The sequence below is a fragment of the Cherax quadricarinatus genome, chromosome 4, assembly GCF_038502225.1.
Source record: "Cherax quadricarinatus isolate ZL_2023a chromosome 4, ASM3850222v1, whole genome shotgun sequence".
Classification (NCBI taxonomy): Eukaryota; Metazoa; Arthropoda; class Malacostraca; order Decapoda; family Parastacidae; genus Cherax; species Cherax quadricarinatus.
In genome coordinates, this window is record NC_091295.1 from 20,674,165 (window position 1) to 20,697,430 (window position 23,266).

At 41.5% G+C, this 23,266-nt stretch overlaps 1 protein-coding gene across 3 annotated transcripts in view; it reads right to left on the bottom strand.

The window, feature by feature from the left end:
* stau (double-stranded RNA-binding protein Staufen) overlaps positions 1-23,266 on the bottom strand; it is a 326,000-nt gene that overhangs the window by 232,624 nt on the left and 70,110 nt on the right. For all 3 annotated transcript variants that reach the window (XM_070095188.1, XM_070095180.1, XM_070095173.1), the window contains exon 4: positions 16,466-16,606. In XM_070095188.1, coding sequence (XP_069951289.1) covers positions 16,466-16,606 — 141 coding nt within the window. The remainder of the gene's footprint in view (positions 1-16,465; positions 16,607-23,266) is intronic.

Here is a 23,266-nt window from a genome sequence, read left to right on the forward strand (position 1 = left end):
GTGGACCCCCGCATACCGCTGGCATCACATAACGTTAAATCCGCATACCGATACATTTTATCGCTAAGATTTTGCCTCGCATACCGCTAAAAAACCCGCTCAACGCTGTTCGTCCGAGACGCGTCTAATGTGCGGCCTGAGCCAGCCTCGCATGTTCCGCCGGTGGCATTCTTTACCAGCCAGCCTCCGCGGTAACATCCAAGCATACAATCGGAACATTTCGTATTATTACAGTGTTTTTGGTGATTTTATCTGCAAACTAAGTGACTATGGGCCCCAAGAAAGCTTCTAGTGCCAACCCTACAGCAATAAGGGTGAGAATTACTATGGAGATGAAGAAAGAGATCATTGCTAAGTACGAAAGTGGAGTGCGTGTCTCTGAGCTGGCCAGGTTGTATAATAAACCCCAATCAACCATCGCTACTATTGTGGGCAACAAAACGGCAATCAAGGAAGCTGTTCTTGCCAAAGGTTCAACTGTGTTTTCGAAACAGAGATCGCAAGTGATGGAAGATGTTGAGAGACTCTTATTGGTATGGATAAATGAAAAACAGATAGCAGGAGATAGCATCTCTCAAGTGATCATAAGTGAAAAGGCTAGGAAGTTGCATGAGGATTTAATTAAAAAAATGCCTGCAACTAGTGATGATGTGAGGGAATTTAAGGCCAGCAAAGGTTGGTTTGAGAGATTTAAGAAGCGTAGTGGCATACATAGTGTGATAAGGCATAATGAGGCTGCCAGTTCGGACCACAAAGCAGCTGAAAAATAAGTGCAGGAATTCAAGGAGTACATAGACAGTGAAGGACTGAAACCTGAACAAGTATTTAATTGTGATGAAACAGGCCTGTTTTGGAAGAAAATGCCAAGCAGGACCTACATTACTCAGGAGGAAATGGCACTCCCAGGACATAAGCCTATGAAAGACAGGCTTACTCTGTTGATGTGTTCCAATGCTACTGGTGATTGCAAAGTGAAGCCTTTATTAGTGTATCACTCTGAAACTCCCAGAGCATTCAGACAAAAGAATATCCTCAAGGCTAATTTGTGTGTGCTGTGGCGGGCAAACAGTAAGGCATGGGTCACTAGGGACTTTTTCTATGACTGATTACACCATGCATTTGCCCCCAATGTGAAAGATTACCTAACTGAAAAGAAATTAGACCTTAAGTGCCTCCTGGTGTTAGATAATGCCCCTGGTCATCCTACAGACGTGGCAGAGCGACTTTATGGGGACATGAGCTTCATTAAGGTGAAGTTTTTGCCTCCTAATACCACTCCTCTCCTGCAGCCCATGGACCAGCAGGTTATTGCAAACTTCAAAAAACTGTACACAAAAGCTCTGTTTGAGAGGTGCTTTGTAGTGACCTCAGAAACTCAATTGACTCTAAGAGAGTTTTGGAGAGATCACTTTAATATCCTCAATTGTGTAAACCTTATAGGTAAGGCTTGGGAGGGAGTGACTAAGAGGACCTTGAACTCTGCTTGGAAGAAACTGTGGCCAGAATGTGTAGACCAAAGGGATTTTGAAGGGTTTCAGGCTAACCCTGAGAGGAGTATGCCAGTTGAGGAATCCATTGTGGCATTGGGAAAGCCCTTGGGGTTGGAGGTTAGTGGGGATGATGTGGAAGAGTTGGTGGAGGAGGACAATGAAGAACTAACCACTGATGAGCTGCTAGATCAACTTCAACAGCAAGAGGCCAGACCTGAGGAAACTGGTTCGGAGGGGAGAGAGAAATTGAAGAAGTTGCCTACTTCAAAGATTAAGGAAATGTGTGGAATGTGGCTTAAAGTGCAAACCTTTTTTGATGACAATCACCCTAACACAGCTACTGCAAGCCGTGCTGGTGACTATTACATGGACATTGTTGTGAAACACTTTAGGGAAGTCATAAAGGAACGAGAGGTACAGGCCACTATGGACAGATATGTTGTGTGACAGAAGTCCAGTGACTCTGAAGCTGGTCCTAGTGGCATTAAAAGAAGAAGGGAAGTAACCCCAGAAAAGGACTTGACACCTCAAGTCTTAATGGAAGGGGATTCCCCTTCTAAACACTAAGACTCTCTCCTCCTGCCATCCCATCAATCATCACCAGATCTTCAATAAAGGTAAGTGTCATGTAACTGTGCATGCCTTTTTCAGTTTGTGTGTTTTTTTTTTTTTTTTTCAACAAGTCGGCCGTCTCCCACCGAGGCAGGGTGACCCAAAAAAGAAAGAAAATCCCCAAAAAGAAAAATACTTTCATCATCATTCAACACTTTCACCACACTCGCACATTATCACTGTTTTTGCAGAGGTGCTCAGAATACAACAGTCTAGAAGCATACACATATAAAGATACACAACATATCCCTCCAAACTGCCAATATCCCAAACCCCTCCTTTAAAGTGCAGGCATTGTACTTCCCATTTCCAGGACTCAAGTCCGACTATATGAAAATAACCGGTTTCCCTGAATCCCTTCACTACATATTACCCTGCTCACACTCCAACAGATCATCAGGTCCCAAGTACCATTCGTCTCCATTCACTCCTATCTAACACGCTCATGCACGCTTGCTGGAAGTCCAAGCCCCTTACCCACAAAACCTCCTTTACCCCCTCTCTCCAACCCTTTCGAGGACGACCCCTACCCCGCCTTCCTTCCCCTATAGATTTATATGCTTTCCATGTCATTCTACTTTGATCCATTCTCTCTAAATGACCAAACCACCTCAACAACCCCTCTTCTGCCCTCTGACTAATACTTTTATTAACTCCACACCTTCTCCTAATTTCCACACTCCGAATTTTCTGCATAATATTTACACCACACATTGCCCTTAAACAGGACATCTCCACTGCCTCCAACCGTCTCCTCGCTGCTGCATTTACCACCCAAGCTTCACACCCATATAAGAGTGTTGGTACTACTATACTTTCATACATTCCCTTCTTTGCCTCCATAGATAACGTTTTTTGACTCCACATATACCTCAACGCACCACTCACCTTTTTTCCCTCATCAATTCTATGATTAACCTCATCCTTCATAAATCCATCCGCCGACACGTCAACTCCCAAGTATCTGAAAACATTCACTTCTTCCATACTCCTCCTCCCCAATTTGATATCCAATTTTTCTTTATCTAAATCATTTGACACCCTCATCACCTTACTCTTTTCTATGTTCACTTTCAACTTTCTACCTTTACACACATTCCCAAACTCATCCACTAACCTTTGCAATTTTTCTTTAGAATCTCCCATAAGCACAGTATCATCAGCAAAAAGTAACTGTGTCAATTCCCATTTTGAATTGTGTGTATTAAAATTAATATTTCATGTGGTAAAATTTTTTTTTTTCATACTTTGGGGTGTCTTGCACGGATTAATTTGATTTCCATTATTTCTTATAAGGAAAATTCATTTGCATAACGATAATTTCGCATAACAATGAGCTCTCAGGAACGGATTAATATCGTTTTGCGGGGGTCCACTGTATTACTAATCTCTTAGGCCCCATGGTGACTAATTTTTTTTATTATTAACACATCGGCCGATTCCCACCAAGGCAAGGTGGCCTGAAAAAGAAAAATTTTCATCATTCACTCATTACTGTCTTGCCAGAGGGGTGCTTTACACTACAGTTATAAAACTGCAACATTAACACCCCTCCTTCCGAGTGCAGACACTGTACTTCCCATCTCCAGGACTCAAGTCCGACCTGCCGGTTTCCCTGAATCCCTTCATAAATGTTACTTTGCTCGCACTCCAACAGCATGTCAAATATAAAAAGCCATTTGTCTCCATTCACTTCTATCACATACACTCATGTACGCTTGCTGGAAGTCCAAGCCTCTCGCACACAAAACCTCCTTTACCTCTTCCCTCCAACCCTTCCCAGGCCGACCCCTACCCCGCCTTCCCTCTACTACAGATTCATACACTCTCGAAGTCATTCTGTTTTGTTCCATTCTCTCTACATGTCTGAACCACCTCAACAACACCTCCTCAGCCCTCTGGATAGTAGTTTTGGTAATCCCACACCTTCTTCTAATTTCCAAACTACGAATTCTCTGCATTATATTCAAACCACACTTTGCCCTCAGACATGACATCTCCACTGCTTCCAGCCTTCTCCTCGTTGCAACATTCATCACCCATGCTTCACACCCATACAAGAGTGTTGGTACAATTATACACTCATACATTCCCCTCTTTGCTTCCATGTACAAAGTTCTGTCTCCACAAACTCCTAAGTGATTCACCCTTTTCCCCCTCATCAATTCTATGATTCAGCTCATCCTTCATAGACCCAACTGCTGACACGTCCACTCCTAAATATCTGAATACATTCACCTCCTCCATACTCTTCCCCTCCAATCTGATATCCAATCTTTCGTCACCTAATCTTTTTGTTATCCTCATAAACTTACTCTTTCCTATACAGTGGAACCTCGGGTTATGAATTTAATCCATTCCGTGGACTTGTTCGTATCCTGATTTATTTGTATGCTGGGTCAATTTTCCTCATTTAAATTAACTGAAATGCAATTAATTCATTCCAGCTGAATTCCTGCTCTCAGGAGGCATGACAAAATAACCCTAATATCAACTCTACAGCTTATTTATCTGTCACATTTCATCTAATATGACATAATAAACAATATACATGTATATAACATAGAAACCTGATATACACTCTAAAATGAATAAAATATGTCATTACATGGATGGCGGAGGGAGGAGGATTGTGGTCAGAAGTGGTAGCGCATTCTCGCTATGAAAAAGTCAGAGGTGTTATTAGTTTGTGAGGCTAACTGAATTAGATATGGTGTACATACGACATTTACATACCTTGTAGAAGAAATGCAGAGCGGCATATCCTGTCAGGAGTTCGCACTTTTCTTAAGAACTGCTATGTACAATTTTTATGTTTATCTCACTACACTACGTATCTCCTGTGAGCTGTATCTCCGTCAACCATGTCAACAGCAGCTTTTCCATCTTTTCATTGACAGAGATCCACTGCTTAGAAATTACTGTAATGCCCTTTGCTGGCACTATAGCCTTTAGAGACTCCTGCTTTAGTTTTGTACATATAGCAGAGGGGCTACGCTTGTACTCACTCGCTAAGTCCTCAACCCTTGTACCTAGTCTGTGTTTATCAATGGTTTCTTGCTTTAATTCCATGCAAATCATCCTCTTTTTCTTCTTTGCACTGTCCTTTGCACTTGCTTTTTTAGGACCCATGGTTAGAAGAAAGAAATCTGGTGAATTAACTGCACGAAACGTAAGGAAATCACGAGAATTCCTTGCACTGCAAGGGTAGCTCCATAAGCACATGTGCACTGGTGAACATTGTTTTGATTGACACTGCTATCTGGTGGTGGTGTTGTCAAAATAAATTATACGTAGTACATACACACGTGCTATTATATTGTACAGTGGACCCCCGCTTTACGATCACCTCCCAATGCGACCAATTATGTAGTTGTATTTATGTAAGTACATTTGTACGTGTATGTTTGGGGGTCTGAAATGGACTAATCTAATTCACAATATTCCTTATGGGAACAAATTCGGTCAGTACTGGCACCTGAACATACTTCTGAATTAAAAAATATCATACACCGGGGGTCCACTGTATTATAATTATTATTGTACTATTACATATTATATATTATTATTATATTTTATTATATTATAATATTATACATAATTATTATGTATTATTATTATTAGTATACATATAAGTATTATTATAATAATAATTATAATTATTATTATTAATAATTTAGGGACCTGGAGCAGAGATTCAATTCCCTAGATCAAGAGCCCCTCACCACATACATACATACATACTACTACTACTACTACTACTAATAATAATAATAATAGTAATAATCATTATTATAACAATAATAATATAATATAATAGTAGTAGTAATAATAATAACAGTAAGGAGAAATTTCAAAAGGCTGCCAGTAGTTTGGGCCACCATCAGAAAAACACTGGTAACCACTACTAGTACACTTTTCACCTGTCTAGACTTAAGTAGCCTGAAATGCCTCAGCATGATAGTGGCTTTCTTTGCTACAATCATATTATGATATGTAAACGTACACTGTAACCTTTGCAAAGAAATATATATTTTATTTATTTATTTATTTTAGGAACCTCCCTTGAGGGGGAAGGTCGCATCCTGAAATTTCTTTTGAATCCTGAAGCAAAAAATTGACCGCACGACAGTTCGTATCCTGAAAAATTTGCATGGTGGGGCATTCGTAACCCGAGGTTCCACTGTACAGTACTTACTTTTAATTTTCTTCTTTTACATACCCTACCAAATTCATCCACCAACCTCTGCAACTTCTCTTCAGAATCTCCCAAAAGCATAGTGTCATCAGCAAAGAGCAACTGTGACAACTCCCACTTTATGTGTGATTCTTTATCTTTTAACTCCACACCTCTTGCCAAGACCCACGCATTTATTTCTCTTACAACCCCATCTATAAAGATATTAAACAACCACGGTGACATCACACATCCTTGTCTAAGGCCTACTTTTACTGGGAAATAATTTCCCTCTTTACTACATACTCTAACTTGAGCCTCACTATCCTCGTAAAAACTCTTCACTGCTTTCAGTAACCTACCTCCTATACCATACACCTGCAGCATCTGCCACACTGCCCCCCCATCCACCCTGTCATATGCCTTTTCCAAATCCATAAATGCCACAAAAACCTCTTTACCCTTATCTAAATACTGTTCACCTATATGTTTCACTGTAAACACCTGGTCCACACACCCCCCTACCTTTCCTAGAGCCTCCTTGTTCATCTGCTATCCTACTCTCCATCTTACTCTTAATTCTTTCAATAACAACTCTACCATACGCTTTACCAGCTATACTCAACAGACTAATTCCTCTATAATTTTTGCACTCTCTTTTATCCCCTTTGCCTTTATACAAAAGAACTATGCATGCTCTCTGCCAATCCCTAGGTACCTTACCCTCTTCCATACATTTATTAAATAATAGCACCAACCATTCCAAAACTATATCCCCTCCTGCTTTTAACATTTCTATCTTTATCCCATCAATCCCAGCTGCCTTACCCCCTTTCATTCTATCCAATGCCTCACGAACTTTCCCCGCACTCACAACTGGCTCTTCCTCACTCCTACAAGATGTTATTCCTCCTTGTCCTATACACCAAATCACAGCTTCCTTATCTTCATCAACATTTAACAATTCCTCAAAATATTCCCTCCATCTTCCCGATACCTCTAACTCTTCATTTAATAACTCTCCTCTCCTATTTTAAACTGTCAGATCCATTTGTTCCCTAGGCTTCCTCAATTTATTAATCTCACTCCAAAACTTTTTCTTATTTTCAACAAAATTTGTTGATAACATCTCACCCACTCTCTCATTTGCTCTCTTTTTACATTGCTTCACCACTCTCTTAACCTCTCTTTTTCTCTCCATATACTCTTCCCTCCTTGAATCACTTCTACTTTGTAAAAACCTCTCATATGCTAACTTTTTCTCCCTTACTACTCTCTTTACATCATTATTCCACCAATCGCTCTTCTTCCCTCCTGCACCCACTTTCCTGTAACCACAAACTTCTGCTGAACACTCTCTAACACTACTTTCTTAAATCTACCCTGTACATCTTCGACCCCATTGTCTATATTCTCACTAGCCCATCTATCCTCCAATAGCTGTTTATATCTTACCCTAACTGCCTCCTCTTTTAGTTTATACACCTTCACCTCTTACTTGCTGCTTCTGATATATCTGATCTGATATATCTGTGGCCCCTCTATAAACATGTACATCCTGAAGTCTACTCAACAGTCTTTTATCTACCAATACATAGTCCAACAAGCTACTGTCCTTATGCCCTACATCACATCTTGTATACTTATTTATCCTCTTTTTCTTAAAATATGTATTACCTATAACTAAACCCCTTTCTATACAAAGTTCAATCAAAGGGCTCCCATTATCATTTACACCTGGCACCCCAAACTTACCTACCACACCCTCTCTAAATGTTTCTCCTACTTTAGCATTTAGGTCTCCTACCACAAAAACTCTCTCACTTGGTTCAAAGGTTCCTATACATTCGCTTAACATCTCCCAACACTTCTCTCTCTCCTCTACACTCCTCTCTTCTCCAGGTGCATACACGCTTATTATGACCCACTTTTCAATCCAACCCTTATTTTAATCCGCATAATCCTTGAATTTACACATTTATATTCCCTCTTCTCCTTCCATAACTGGTCCTTCAACATTATTCCTACCCCTTCCTTAGTTCTAACTCTCTCAGATACTCCTGACTTAATCCCATTTATTTCTCCCCACTAAAACTCGCCTACCCCCTTCAACTTTGTTTTGCTTAGGGCCAGGACATCCAACTTCTTTTCATTCATAACATCAGCAATCATCTCTTTCTTATCATCTGCACTACATCCACGCACATTCAAGCATCCCAGTTTTATAAAGTTTTTCTTCTTCTGATTTTTAGTAAATATGTACAGAAGGGGTTACTAGCCCATTGCTCCCGGCATGGGCTAGTAACACATGGCTTGCGAAGGAAAGATTCTTTTCCACTTCCCCATGGACAATAGAGAGAAAAAGAAAAACATGAACAAGAGCTATTAACCCTCCGACTGTTTCAGTCGTATATATATATATACACGTCTTACGCGCCACTATTTTGGACGTATTTATACACGTAAATTCTAGAGTATGTAGGAAAGAGGGAAATTTTTTCCCAGTAAAAGTAGGCCTTAGACAAGGATGTGTGATGTCACCGTGGTTGTTTAATATATTTATAGATGGGGTTGTAAGAGAAGTAAATGCGAGGGTCTTGGCAAGAGGCGTGGAGTTAAAAGATAAAGAATCACACACAAAGTGGGAGTTGTCACAGCTGCTCTTTGCTGATGACACTGTGCTCTTGGGAGATTCTGAAGAGAAGTTGCAGAGATTGGTGGATGAATTTGGTAGGGTGTGCAAAAGAAGAAAATTAAAGGTGAATACAGGAAAGAGTAAGGTTATGAGGATAACAAAAAGATTAGGTGATGAAAGATTGAATATCAGATTGGAGGGAGAGAGTATGGAGGAGGTGAACGTATTCAGATATTTGGGAGTGGACGTGTCAGCGGATGGGTCTATGAAAGATGAGGTGAATCATAGAATTGATGAGGGAAAAAGAGTGAGTGGTGCACTTAGGAGTCTGTGGAGACAAAGAACTTTGTCCTTGGAGGCAAAGAGGGGAATGTATGAGAGTATAGTTTTACCAACGCTCTTATATGGGTGTGAAGCGTGGGTGATGAATGTTGCAGCGAGGAGAAGGCTGGAGGCAGTGGAGATGTCATGTCTGAGGGCAATGTGTGGTGTGAATATAATGCAGAGAATTCGTAGTTTGGAAGTTAGGAGGAGGTGCGGGATTACCAAAACTGTTGTCCAGAGGGCTGAGGAAGGGTTGTTGAGGTGGTTCGGACATGTAGAGAGAATGGAGCGAAACAGAATGACTTCAAGAGTGTATCAGTCTGTAGTGGAAGGAAGGCGGGGTAGGGGTCGGCCTAGGAAGGGTTGGAGGGAGGGGGTAAAGGAGGTTTTGTGTGCGAGGGGCTTGGACTTCCAGCAGGCATGCGTGAGCGTGTTTGATAGGAGTGAATGGAGACAAATGGTTTTTAATACTTGACGTGCTGTTGGAGTGTGAGCAAAGTAACATTTATGAAGGGATTCAGGGAAACCGGCAGGCCGGACTTGAGTTCTGGAGATGGGAAGTACAGTGCCTGCACTCTGAAGGAGGGGTGTTAATGTTGCAGTTTAAAAACTGTAGTGTAAAGCACCCTTCTGGCAAGACAGTGATGGAGTGAATGATGGTGAAAGTTTTTCTTTTTCGGGCCACCCTGCCTTGGTGGGAATCGGCCGGTGTGATAATAAAAAAAAAAAAAAAATTCTAGAGGCTTCAAATCAAGTGGGAGAAAGCTGGTAGGCCTACATGAGAGAGAATGGGTCTGAGTGGTGGGTGTGCACCCTGTGAAAAATATCTGGGACTCAGTGGTGCATTGTGGGAATGCCATCTTGGTAGTCCATTTTTACCATGCCTCACAGTAAGAAGTACCTCACTCCTCGGCGGATTGGAGCTCTTTTGTTCCCAACCGATAGCTCTAACAGTGATTGAAGTGTCAGTGAAAGTAAATTCCATGGTTTTCAAGCGGGTTTGACCGAAAACAGTGCCCATAATAATGTAATTAGTGATGAAAACCCAGATGTCCCACGACCTTCCACCTCTGGTGCTGGGCTGGCTCGTTCACGTTCACCTGCACCAGGATGAAGGAGGAAACTATTTGCCCATGTACAAGACTCAGATGTGAGCAGTGAAAGTGACAGTGATAGTGATTTCAAAGCTATTGAAAGCAGTTCTAGTTGTGACAGTGAGGGTGAATATTCCCCAGTGAAGCGGCAGTACATACGACGTAGCATGCGGTCTGGTAGTGTGTCATATGCTGTTCCAAGGGGAAGGAGTAAATCTTGGAGCACCTCCTGTGGCCCTACACCACGACCTGATAGTGAAGATGACGATATTGTTACGATGGGTATGAATGATGTGAGTGAGGCAGCAGGTGGTGGTGATGATAGTGATGGTGGCTTGAGTCGTGTGGCACCAGCAGTGGGCCACGCTACTACCGACGCTGTTGACTCTGCACAACTACAACCAGCCTCACCCAAACCCCACACTCCTACAACAACCACAACCACAACCACGTTTCAATATCCAGAACCCACCAGCAGACCGCATCTGGGATTGGCAGCAAGGTGACGATTTTATTCCCAATCCCCATGACTTTGATGAAACACAAAGTGGAATACGGCCATTGTGTACACTTGGGAACAATGCCACTGAACTAGAATGCTTTCAGTTATTCTTTGATGAACCCCTGATGGACATTACTGTCAGGGAAACCAAAACATACTATGAGTACACCATGGCAAATACAATTCTTTCACCAAGGTCACGGCTACACCAGTGGAAGGACACAACTGTGGCAGAAATGTACCTGTCCTTTGCCACAATAATACTTATGCCACATGTGTATAAGCACACTGTCACCACATACTGGTCAACAGAACGCCTGATTTCAACCCCTGATTTTAGTGACATTATAGGAGTGAATCGTTTTTTGATACTGTTACGTATGTTACACTTTTCAGACAAAACACGGCCTGACAGAAGCGACAGGTTATATAAGATCAGAAATGTGTTTATGTACCTGAAACAAAAGTGTTGCACGTATTGCTATCCTTTCAGGAAGCTTGTTATTGACGAGTCTGATTTTATTCAAAGGAAGACTCTCATTCAAGCAGTACATACCAAGCAAGAGGAAATGCTTTGGTATAAAGTTATTTGTACGTACTGTGTGATTGCAAAAGTGGTCTCGTTTTGGATATCGTTGTATACACTGGCAGTAATACATTGAGAGATACCAGGATGTTATTGGGTATCTCTGGTGATGTGGTTCAAACAATGATGGAACCATATCTTGGTAAGGGGCATATATTATATACTGATAACTGGTACAGAAGCCCCATACTCAGTGATTTCCTGCGAGTGAACCTGACAGACGTGTGTGACACAGTGCGTGGTAATCGTAAGCCTATGCCAAGGCTCGACGCTGGCACTTACAGAGGTGAGGTGCAGGCCTTTGCTGCCAATGACATCATGGCATTTCAGTGGCATGACAAACGTGATGTCACATTCTTGACATCAGTTCACCGAAATGAAATGGCACACACTGGCAGGCACAATAGAGAGAGCAATGAACCCATTCTAAAACCTGCAGCTGTCATGGACTACAACCTCAATATGCGCTTAGTGGACAAATGTGACATGCAGACTGGGTTTGCTGATTGTGTATGCAAGAGTTATAAGTGGTATATAAAACTTTTTTTCCATCTTCTTGATAATTCCATGCTAAATGCTTATAACATATACAAGTTGAGGACCAACAACAAACCAAAATATGGTGAATTTTGTGTGTCAGTCAACAGACAAATAATCGTCAAGTACCAAGGAGCAACACCTGCAATAGACAAGCGCCCACTAAATTACCAATACATGCCATCTCGTTTGAGGCCTGGTGATCACTACCCCATACAACTGCCTCCTACTGCTTTCAAGAAAAGTGCTTAGAAGAGGTGTTTTGTATGTGGACATACCACAAAACGCCCACAAACACGCAGAGACACTCATTTTATGTGTGAGGAGTGTCAAGTACCACTCTGCATATACCCATGCTTCCATGAATTCGTGCTGGTTGTCACTTATAATCTTGTTCCATTCCAGGTGCTCCACCACTCTCCTCCTGATAATCTTCTCAGTGACTTTGCATACTATACACGTCAATGACACAGGCCTATAGTTTAGTGCCTCTTTTCTGTCTCCTTTTTTAAAAATGGGAACTACATTTGCCATCTTCCATACCTCAGGTAGTCGCCCAGTTTCAAGGGATGTGTTGAAGATTATGGTTAATGGCACACACAGCATTTCTGCTCACTAAGGACCCACGAGGAGATGTTGTCCAGTCCCATTGCCTTTGAGTTATCAAGGTCACTTAGCAGCTTCTTCATCTCCTCAGTTGTGTGTATGTCATACAGCACTTGTTGCTGTCCCCCCCTCTGTCCTGTCTTCCCAGAGTCCTTCCTGTCTCCACTGTGAATACTTCTTTAACTCTCACGCTGAGCTCCTCACATACCTCTTGATCGTTTCTTCTGAGTTCCCCACCTTCTTTCCTCAGCGTGATCACTTGGTCTTTGACTGTTGTCTTTCTCCTAATGTGGCTATACAGCAGTTTCGGGTCAGGCTTGAGTTTTGATGCTATGTCATTTTCGTACTGTCGCTGGGCCTCCTCCTTATCTGTGCATACCTGTTTCTGGCTCTTTGACTGATCTCCTTATTTTCCTGGGTCTTTTGCCTTCTGTACCTCTTCCATTCTCTAATGCACTTAGTTTTTGCGCCCCTTCACCTTCGGGTAAACCAAGGACTCGCTTTGGTCTTCCCATTGTTTCTGTTGCCCTTGGGAACAAACCTTTCCTCTGCCTCCTTGCATTTTGTTGTTACATATTCCATCATTTTGTTTACTGACTTTCTTACCAGTTCTCTGTCCCACTGAACCTCCAGCAGGAAGTTCCTCATACCTGTGTAGTCCCACCTTTTATAGTTTGGCTTTTCCCATTTGACTCCTGTTACCCTCTCCACTTGTAACTCTACTATGTAATCAAAACTCAGAACTACATGATCACTAGCTCCAAGGGGCCTCTCACATGTGATGTCCTCAATGTCTGAATTGCTCTGGTAGTGTCCCTGACGTGTTGATGCATGAGGTTTTCCAGTACCACATCCATCATCTTCGCTCTCCATGTTTCGGGACCCCCATGAGGCTCCAGGTTTTCCCAATCGATCTCCCTGTGGTTGAAATCACCCATAACCAGTAACTTTGCTCTGCACGATTGAGCTCTTTGTGCCACCTCAGCCAGTGTGTCCACCATAGCTCTGTTGTTCTCTTCATATCCCTCTCTTGGCCTCCTGCAGTTCTGTGGTGGGTTATACATCACTGCAATGACTACCTTATATTCCCCAGACTGAATTGTACACACTATGTAGTCCCTTTCTCCAATCTCGTCCATGCCTTCCATTTCCTCAAAACCCATCATTTTTTATGAGCAGTGCAACCCCTCCTCCCCCTCTGCTCCTATCTTTTCTCAGGATCTGATATCCTCACACTGGAAACTGTCATATATATGTAAAAATACAGCGCTGGTCATTAAAATATGCTGGCTCCCTCTTAACCCTTTGACTGTTTCGGTCGTATATATATGTCTTACGAGCCAATGTGTTTGACGTACATATACTCAAAAATTCTAGCGGCTTCAAATCAAGCGGGAGAAAGCTGGTAGGCCCACATGTGAGAGAATGGGTCTGTGTGGTCAGTGTGTGCACTATAAAAATCCTGCGGTAAGCAGTGCATGAGAAAAAAAAAACTCCAACTGTTTTTTTGGATTAAAACGCCGACTTTGAGGTGCACTACATATAGTTTTTATGGTTATATTCACATTTTTGTAGTCACATTTGATAGTGAAAAACATATTATAGAAATGGAGGTGATTTTGATTGGTTTTACTATGATAAGGACCTTGAAATGGAGCTCAAAGTAGGGGAAATGTTTGATTTTTGCCGATGTTCAAGAGTAAACAAATGACGTCATTGTCCAATAAATGTCCAACTAGCCATTCTAATATGCAGTCATGAATGGGCTGACATTTATACAATTATTACAATATTGCAGTAGTCTGCATAACAGCAAATCTTCTATTTTTTGTTTGAATAAAAATTTAAAATAGAAAGCAAGAGTAATATCAGAGGGGCCTGGAGACATGACTGATGAACAAAGAAAATGTTATTTTTGAGCCAGGAATGTCTGCATTGCTCATTCTAGACCCTATTTTGAAATTGGCATATTTTTTAATTAGCATGAAATTGGCCAAATTGCCAATTTCTGACCACTTTATTGGGTAGTTAAAATCGGTAAATGGGCAGTTTCTTGTACTCAATCAATAGAACAAATGGAGTTCTAAAGAAATAGCTACGAGTTTGGTCGATTGGAGCAATGGAATTAGCCGAAAATAGGGCTCAAAGTGGGCAAAATCGCCGATCCGTATATATCGCTGAGGTCGCTAACTTCGCAAGAGCGTAATTCCATAAGTTTTCCATCAAATTTTGTACTTTTGGTGTCATTACCACGAGGAAAATATTCTCTACCATCCCATAAGAAAAAATAATTTTTTTTTTTTTCAAATATTTTGCGACACCAGGAGACACCTCAGGATTTGGGGTTGCGACAGTCAAAGGGTTAAACCATGAGTACAAAATAGGTCATCCTATGCACTTTATGATATCCTTCAACCATTCAGGAAGTTATTAGCATATATTCTTCAGGGTTTCATTGGGTAAATTTCTCCACCACTCATGGATGGTGTCCTGAAGCCAAGTGAGTGGGCTGATATTCCTTCCCTAGTAGATCTCTCTTCACTGCAGACCAGAGTTTCTCATTGGAGTTCAAGTCTGGATACCTTCCTGGCCAGTCATCGAAAAAAAGCACCTCAGTCATGAAGGCACTGAACCACAGGCTTTGACGTGTGGCAAGGAGCACTATTTACCATTAAAATCTTGGCACCACACTGCATGAAAGATTCAGGTAAATGATCCAAGCAATTCTAGGTATGTTAATACAGTTAACATTAGTGGGAACATTTCTGCTGAGGTCCTTAGATGTGAGTTTGGTGTGGGTAGGTCAACGTGATCCTCAAGGAACTAACACAACCAGGTCCTCACTAAATGCTCACATATGTTGACTGCTTTCAAAGTAATTACAAATAAAATCATGGCCCATGGCTTAATTGCAAATTATGCACTGGATTTGGATTATGCCATTTATTAGGGAGTGCTACTCATCCTGAGTAAACATGTAGCCACAAGTCACATTGGGAAAAAAATACTAATTTCTATAAGTAGCCATACCAACTTGTCATTCTTGCTATGAATAATCAATCCTCAATCTGCACGATTTTCTCGTTACTCTTCTAGTCCAACTTAATGCTCGATTCAAGTGCTTTTGGAAAGAAAAGAATCTGTTGCTTGACTGGCAAATAATAATGGCTTAGTAGTGAGCTAGTGCTCAATACCAATGATAAATTGTAAAATATTATTTTCATGGGAAAGCACTAAACCTATAGGGATCATTCAACACCTAGAAAATAGTAATCAGGTTCAATCTAAGGAAGTGGAGGGTTGCTCCAATTACATGGATCAAGAAACCTTCATCAGCACTAAGGCACTTTCCTTTAAGGAATTCAAACTGGAAAAAAGTATGAATTTTTATCTTACACAAGGATTTTGAGATTTTATCGAATATGAACGTCCTATTTGTTTGTGCAAACTTGCGGAGACAATTCATCCTCTCCAACTTATGTAATATTGTAATTAATTATGTTTTATCAGAAGACTATCACATAGACTAACTCACTTAATGCTTTATGTTTCTACAGTGTCTCTAACACTTTATCAGTGTGAAGTAATCAGTAAATAAATGTTTAGGAAACATTTCTTTCACTACATGCAAGATATGAATGCTTGCACCCTCTATATCCTTTTAGCTGCTGCACAGATCAGGCAATCACCGATAGCCTGATGGGTCAGAGATCTAGCAGCAAGTTACAGTCAAAGGACTGAGGCTCCTTCAACCCTTGTGTTTAATGACTCACACAGGTTTATAAGTTCATGATATATAAAATGATGTACAGTAGTGTTCAAGTGGAGAGCAACCAATCCTTTATAACTCCTAAGCTTTCAAGGAAGATCACAAAATGTTTTCATAGCCAAGAAATTTATACCTGGGTATGATGTGGAGGTTGTTGCTGTTGCTGCTGTTGATGATGCTGTTGCTGCTGCTGCTGCTGCTGCTGCTGTTGCTGGTGACTGCTACTTGGGGAGGTCCCCATCCCCGCTGGTCCACCACTACCCATTCCACTCATCTGAAAAGTCATTAACTCTCAAAATTACAGCAAACCATATTCATTTATTTATTTTTTATTATCACACTGGCCGATTCCCACCAAGGCAAGGTGGCCCGAAAAAGAAAAACTTTCACCATCATTCACTCCATCACTGTCTTGCCAGAAGGGTGCTTTACACTACAGTTTTTAAACTGCAACATTAACACCCCTCCTTCAGAGTGCAGGCACTGTACTTCCCATCTCCAGGACTCAAGTCCAGCCTGCCAGTTTCCCTGAACCCCTTCATAAATGTTACTTTGCTCACACTCCAACAGCACGTCAAGTATTAAAAACCATTTGTCTCCATTCACTCCTATCAAACACGCTCACGCATGCCTGCTGGAAGTCCAAGCCCCTCGCACACAAAACCTCCTTTACCCCCTCCCTCCAACCTTTCCTAGGCCGACCCCTACCCCACCTTCCTTCCACTACAGACTGATACACTCTTGAAGTCACTCTGTTTCGCTCCATTCTCTCTACATGTCCGAACCACCTCAACAACCCTTCCTCAGCCCTGTGGACAACAGTTTTGGTAATCCCGCACCTCCTCCTAACTTCCAAACTACGAATTCTCTGCATTATATTCACACCACACATTGCCCTCAGACATGACATCTCCACTGCCTCCAGCCTTCTCCTCGCTGCAACATTCATCACCCATGCTTCACACCCATATAAGAGCGTTGGTAAAACTATACTCTCATACATTCCCCTCTTTGCCTCCAAGGACAAAGTTCTTTGTCTCCACATACTCCTAAGTGCACCACTCACCCTTTTCCCCTCATCAATTCTATGATTCACCTCATCTTTCATAGACCCATCCGCTGACACGTCCACTCCCAAATATCTGAATACATTCACCTCCTCCATACTCTCTCCCTCCAATCTGATATCCAGTCTTTCATCACCTGATCTTTTTGTTATCCTCATAACCTTACTCTTTCCTGTATTCACTTTAAATTTTCTTCTTTTGCCACCCTACCAAACTCATCCACCAATCTCTGCAACTTCCCTTCAGAATCTCCCAAGAGCAGCGTCATCAGCGAAGAGCAACTGTGACAACTCCCACTTTATGTGTGATTCTTTATCTTTTAACTCCACACCTCTTGCCAAGACCCTCGCATTTACTTCTCTTACAACCCCATCTATAAAGATATTAAACAACCACGGTGACATCACACATCCTTGTCTAAGGCCTACTTTTACTGGGAAATAATTTCCCTCTTTCCTACATACTCTAACTTGAGCCTCACTATCCTCGTAAAAACTCTTCACTGCTTTCAGTAACCTACCTCCTACACCATACACCTGCAACATCTGCCACATTGCCCCCCTATCCACCCTGTCATATGCCTTTTCCAAATCCATAAATGCCACAAAGACCTCTTTAGCCTTATCTAAATACTGTTCACTTATATGTTTCACTGTAAACACCTGGTCCACACACCCCCTACCTTTCCTAAAGCCTCCTTGTTCATCTGCTATCCTATTCTCCGTCTTACTCTTAATTCTTTCAATAATAACTCTACCATACACTTTACCAGGTATACTCAACAGACTTATCCCCCTATAATTTTTGCACTCTCTTTTGTCCCCTTTGCCTTTATACAAAGGAACTATGCATGCTCTCTGCCAATCCCTAGGTACCTTACCCTCTTCCATACATTTATTAAATAATTGCACCAACCACTCCAAAACTATATCCCCACCTGCTTTTAACATTTCTATCTTTATCCCATCAATCCCAGCTGCCTTACCCCCTTTCATTTTACCTACTGCCTCACGAACTTCCCCCACACTCACAACTGGCTCTTCCTCACTCCTACAAGATGTTATTCCTCCTTGCCCTATACACGAAATCACAGCTTCCCTATCTTCATCAACATTTAACAATTCCTCAAAATATTCCCTCCATCTTCCCAATACCTCTAACTCTCCATTTAAAAATAGGAGAGGAGAGTTATTAACTGACAAATCCATTTGTTCTCTAGGCTTCCTTAACTTGTTAATCTCACTCCAAAACTTTTTCTTATTTTCAACAAAATTTGTTGATAACATCTCACCCACTCTCTCATTTGCTCTCTTTTTTTTGCTTCACCACTCTCTTAACCTCTCTCTTTTTCTCCATATACTCTTCCCTCCTTGCATCACTTCTACTTTGTAAAAACTTCTAATATGCTAACTTTTTCTCCCTTACTACTCTCTTTACATCATCATTCCACCAATCGCTCCTCTTCCCTCCCGCATCCACTTTCCTGTAACCACAAACTTCTGCTGAACACTAACACTACATTTTTAAACCTACCTCATACCTCTTCGACCCCATTGCCTATGCTCTCATTAGCCCATCTATCCTCCAATAGCTGTTTATATCTTACCCTAACTGCCTCCTCTTTTAGTTTATAAACCTTCACCTCTCTCTTCCCTGATGCTTCTATTCTCCTTGTATCCCATCTACCTTTTACTCTCAGTGTAGCTACAACTAGAAAGTGATCTGATATATCTGTGGCCCCTCTATAAACATGTACATCCTGAAGTCTACTCAACAGTCTTTTATCTACCAATACATAATCCAACAAACTACTGTCCTTATGCCCTACATCATATCTTGTATACTTATTTATCCTCTTTTTCTTAAAATATGTATTACCTATAACTAAACCCCTTTCTATACAAAGTTCAATCAAAGGGCTCCCATTATCATTTACACCTGGGACCCCAAACTTACCTACCACACCCTCTCTAAAAGTTTCTCCTACTTTAGCATTCAGGTCCCCTACCACAATTACTCTCTCACTTGGTTCAAAGGCTCCTATACATTCACTTAACATCTCCCAAAATCTCTCTCTCTCTTCTGCATTCCTCTCTTCTCCAGGTGCATACACGCTTATTATGACCCACTTTTCACATCCAACCTTTACTTTAATCCACATAATTCTTGAATTTACACATTCATATTCTCTTTTCTCCTTCCATAACTGATCCTTCAACATTACTGCTACCCCTTCCTTTGCTCTAACTCTCTCAGATACTCCAAATTTAATCCCATTTATTCCCCCCCCCCGAAACTCCCCTACCCCCTTCAGCTTTGTTTCGCTTAGGGCCAGGACATCCAACTTCTTTTCATTCATAACATCAGCAATCATCTATTTCTTGTCATCTGCACTACATCCACGCACATTCAAGCATCCCAGTTTTATAAAGTTTTTCTTCTTCTCTTTTTTAGTAAATGTCTACAGGAGAAGGGGTTACTAGCCCATTGCTCCCGGCATTTTAGTCGCCTCATACGACACGCATGGCTTACGGAGGAAAGATTCTTTTCCACTTCCCCATGGACAATAGAAGAAATAAAGAAGAACAAGAGCTATTTAGAAAAAGGAGAAAAACCTAGATGTATGTACAGTGGACCCCCGCATAACGATGGCATCACATAGCGATTAATCCGCATACCGCTTGCTTTAATCGCAAAAATTTTGCCGCGCATACCGATTAAAAACCCGCTCACCGATTTTCGTCCGAGACGCGTCCAATGTGCGCCCTCAGCCAGCCTCACATGTGCCGCCCGTGCCATTGTTTACCAGCCAGCCTCCGCGGTAACATCCAAGCATACAATCGGAATATTCCGTATTATTACAGTGTTTTCGGTGCTGTTTCTGGAAAATAAGTGACCATGGGCCCCAAGAAAGCTTCTAGTGCCAACCGTACACCAATAAGGGTGAGAATTCCAATAGAAATGAAGAAAGAGATCATTGATAAGTATGAAAGTGGAGTGCGTATCGCCGACCTGGTCAAGTTGTACAAGAAACCCCAATCAACCATCGCTACTATTGTGGGCACCAGAAAGACAATCAAGGAAGCTGTTCTTGCCAAAGGTTTAACTGTGTTTTCGAAACAAAGATCGCAAGTGATGGAAGATGTTGAGAGACTCTAATTGGTGTGGATAAATGAAAAACAGCTAGCAGGAGATAGCGTCTCTCAAGCGATCATATGTGAAAAGGCTAGGAAGTTGCATGAGGATTTAATTAAAAAAATGCCTGCAACTAGTGATGATGTGAGTGAATTTAAGGCCAGCAAAGGTTGGTTTGAGAGATTTAAGAAGCGTAGTGGCATCCATAGTGTGATAAGGCATGGTGAGGCTGCCAGTTCGGACCACAAAGCGGCTGAAAAATATGTGCAGGAATTCAAGGAGTACATAGACAGTGAAGGACTGAAACCTGAACAAGTGTTTAATTGTGATGAAACAGGCCTGTTCTGGAAGAAAATGCCAAGCAGGACCTACATTACTCAGGAGGAAAAGGCACTCCCAGGACATAAGCCTATGAAAGACAGGCTTACTGTGTTGATGTGTGCCAATGCTAGTGGTGATTGCAAAGTTAAGCCTTTATTAGTGTATCACTCTGAAACTCCCAGAGCGTTCAGGCAAAAGAATGTCCTCAAGGATAATTTGTGTGTGCTGTGGAGGGCAAACAGTAAGGCATGGGTCACTAGGGACTTTTTCTATAACTGGTTACACCATGCATTTGCCCCCAATGTGAAAGATTACCTAACTGAAAAGAAATTAGAACTTAAGTGCCTCCTGGTGTTAGACAATGCCCCTGGTCATCCTACAGACGTGGCAGAGCGACTTTATGGGGACATGAGCTTCATTAAGGTGAAGTTTTTGCCTCCTAATACCACTCCTCTCCTGCAGCCCATGGACCAGCAGGTTACTGCAAACTTCAAAAAACTGTACACAAAAGCTCTGTTTGAAAGGTGCTTTGTAGTGACCTCAGAAACTCAACTGACTCTAAGAGAGTTTTGGAGAGATCACTTTAATATCCTCAATTGTGTAAACCTTATAGGTAAGGCTTGGGAGGGAGTGACTAAGAAGACCTTGAACTCTGCTTGGAAGAAACTGTGGCCAGAATGTGTAGACAAAAGGGATTTTGAAGGGTTTGAGGCTAACCCTGAGAGGATTATGCCACTTGAGGAATCCATTGTGGCATTGGGAAAGTCCTTGGGGTTGGAGGTTAGTGGGGAGGATGTGGAAGAGTTGGTGGAGGAGGACAATGAAGAACTAACCACTGATGAGCTGATAGATCAACTTCAAGAGCAAGAGGCCAGACCTGAGGAAACTGGTTCAGAGGAGGGGAGAGAGAAATTGAAGAAGTTGCCTACTACAAAGATTAAAGAAATCTGTGCAAAGTGGCTTGAAGTGCAAACCTTCATGGATGAAAATCACCCTCACACAGCTATTGCAAGCCGTGCTGGTGATTATTACACTGACAATGTTGTGAAACACTTTAGGGAAGTCATAAAGGAACGAGAGGTACAGGCCACTATGGACAGATATGTTGTGCGAAAGAAGTCCAGTGACTCTGAAGCTGGTCCTAGTGGCATTAAAAGAAGAAGGGAAGTAACCCCAGAAAAGGACTTGACACCTCAAGTCTTAATGGAAGGGGATTCCCCTTCTAAACACTAACACTCTCTCTCCCCTCCTCCCATCCCATCAATCATCACCAGATCTTCAATAAAAGTAAGTGTCATGTAAGTGTGCATGCCTTTTTCAGTTTGTGTGTATTAAAATTAACATTTCATGTGGTAAAAAAATTTTTTTTTCATACTTTTGGGTGTCTTGCACGGATTAATTTTATTTCCATTATTTCTTATGGGGAAAATTCATTCACATACCGATTATTTCGCATAACAATTACCCCTCTTGCACGGATTAAAATCGTTATGCGGGGGTCCACTGTATATATATATGCATGTGTGTGTCTGTGAAGTGTGACCAAAGTTTAAGTAGGAGTAGCAAGATATCCCTGTTATCTAGCGTGTTTATGAGACAGAAAAAGAAACCAGCAATCCTATCATCATGCAAAACAGTTACAGGTTTCTGTTTCACAGTCATCTGGCAGGACGGTAGTACTTCCCTGGGTGGTTGCTGTCTACCAACCTACAAAGAATTCCCCATATTGTGTTATATTGAGAGTTTAATATCTATTGTAAAAAGAACCCATTTGTAAGTCATCAAAACTCTGTAACTCATTTGTAAATCAACAATGCATGACTGCAACTCGTATGTAAGTCAGCAAAGCGTGACTGCAACTCATTTGTAAGCAGGAGACTTACTATATGTTTATTATAAGTATTTGGGACATTAAATACATTAGTATGTGTTTTAAAGACATTAAGGGATTTTACTCCACAGTGGGATTACATAGGTATACTGCCTGTCACAAGTAAAACCATTGACTCAGTTTTATACACTAGGGTGGTCCACAAAAGTGAAAGTTTAAAATTTTATTACACCACCCCATTGTTATTTTCCACTCAAAAAAAAAAAAAATACCATTCAAAGTTTCAAAAATATTGTGGTTCATTTTAGGGTCCCAGGTATATGCCCCAGTGGCATCATACTTTCTCCCCTTCTCCATAAAACAAGAATTGCCATTTTCTCTCGAGGGAAAAATAGTCAAAAGAAACCATGACTGTTCTTTTGGGCAGCAGTAATGTATTATTATTATTTATTTATTAACACATCGGCCATTTTCCACCAAGGCAGGGTGGCCCAAAACAGAAAAACCTTCATCATCATTCACTGCATCATTGTCTTGCCAGAGGCACACTTACACTACAGCTATAAAACTGAGAGTAAGA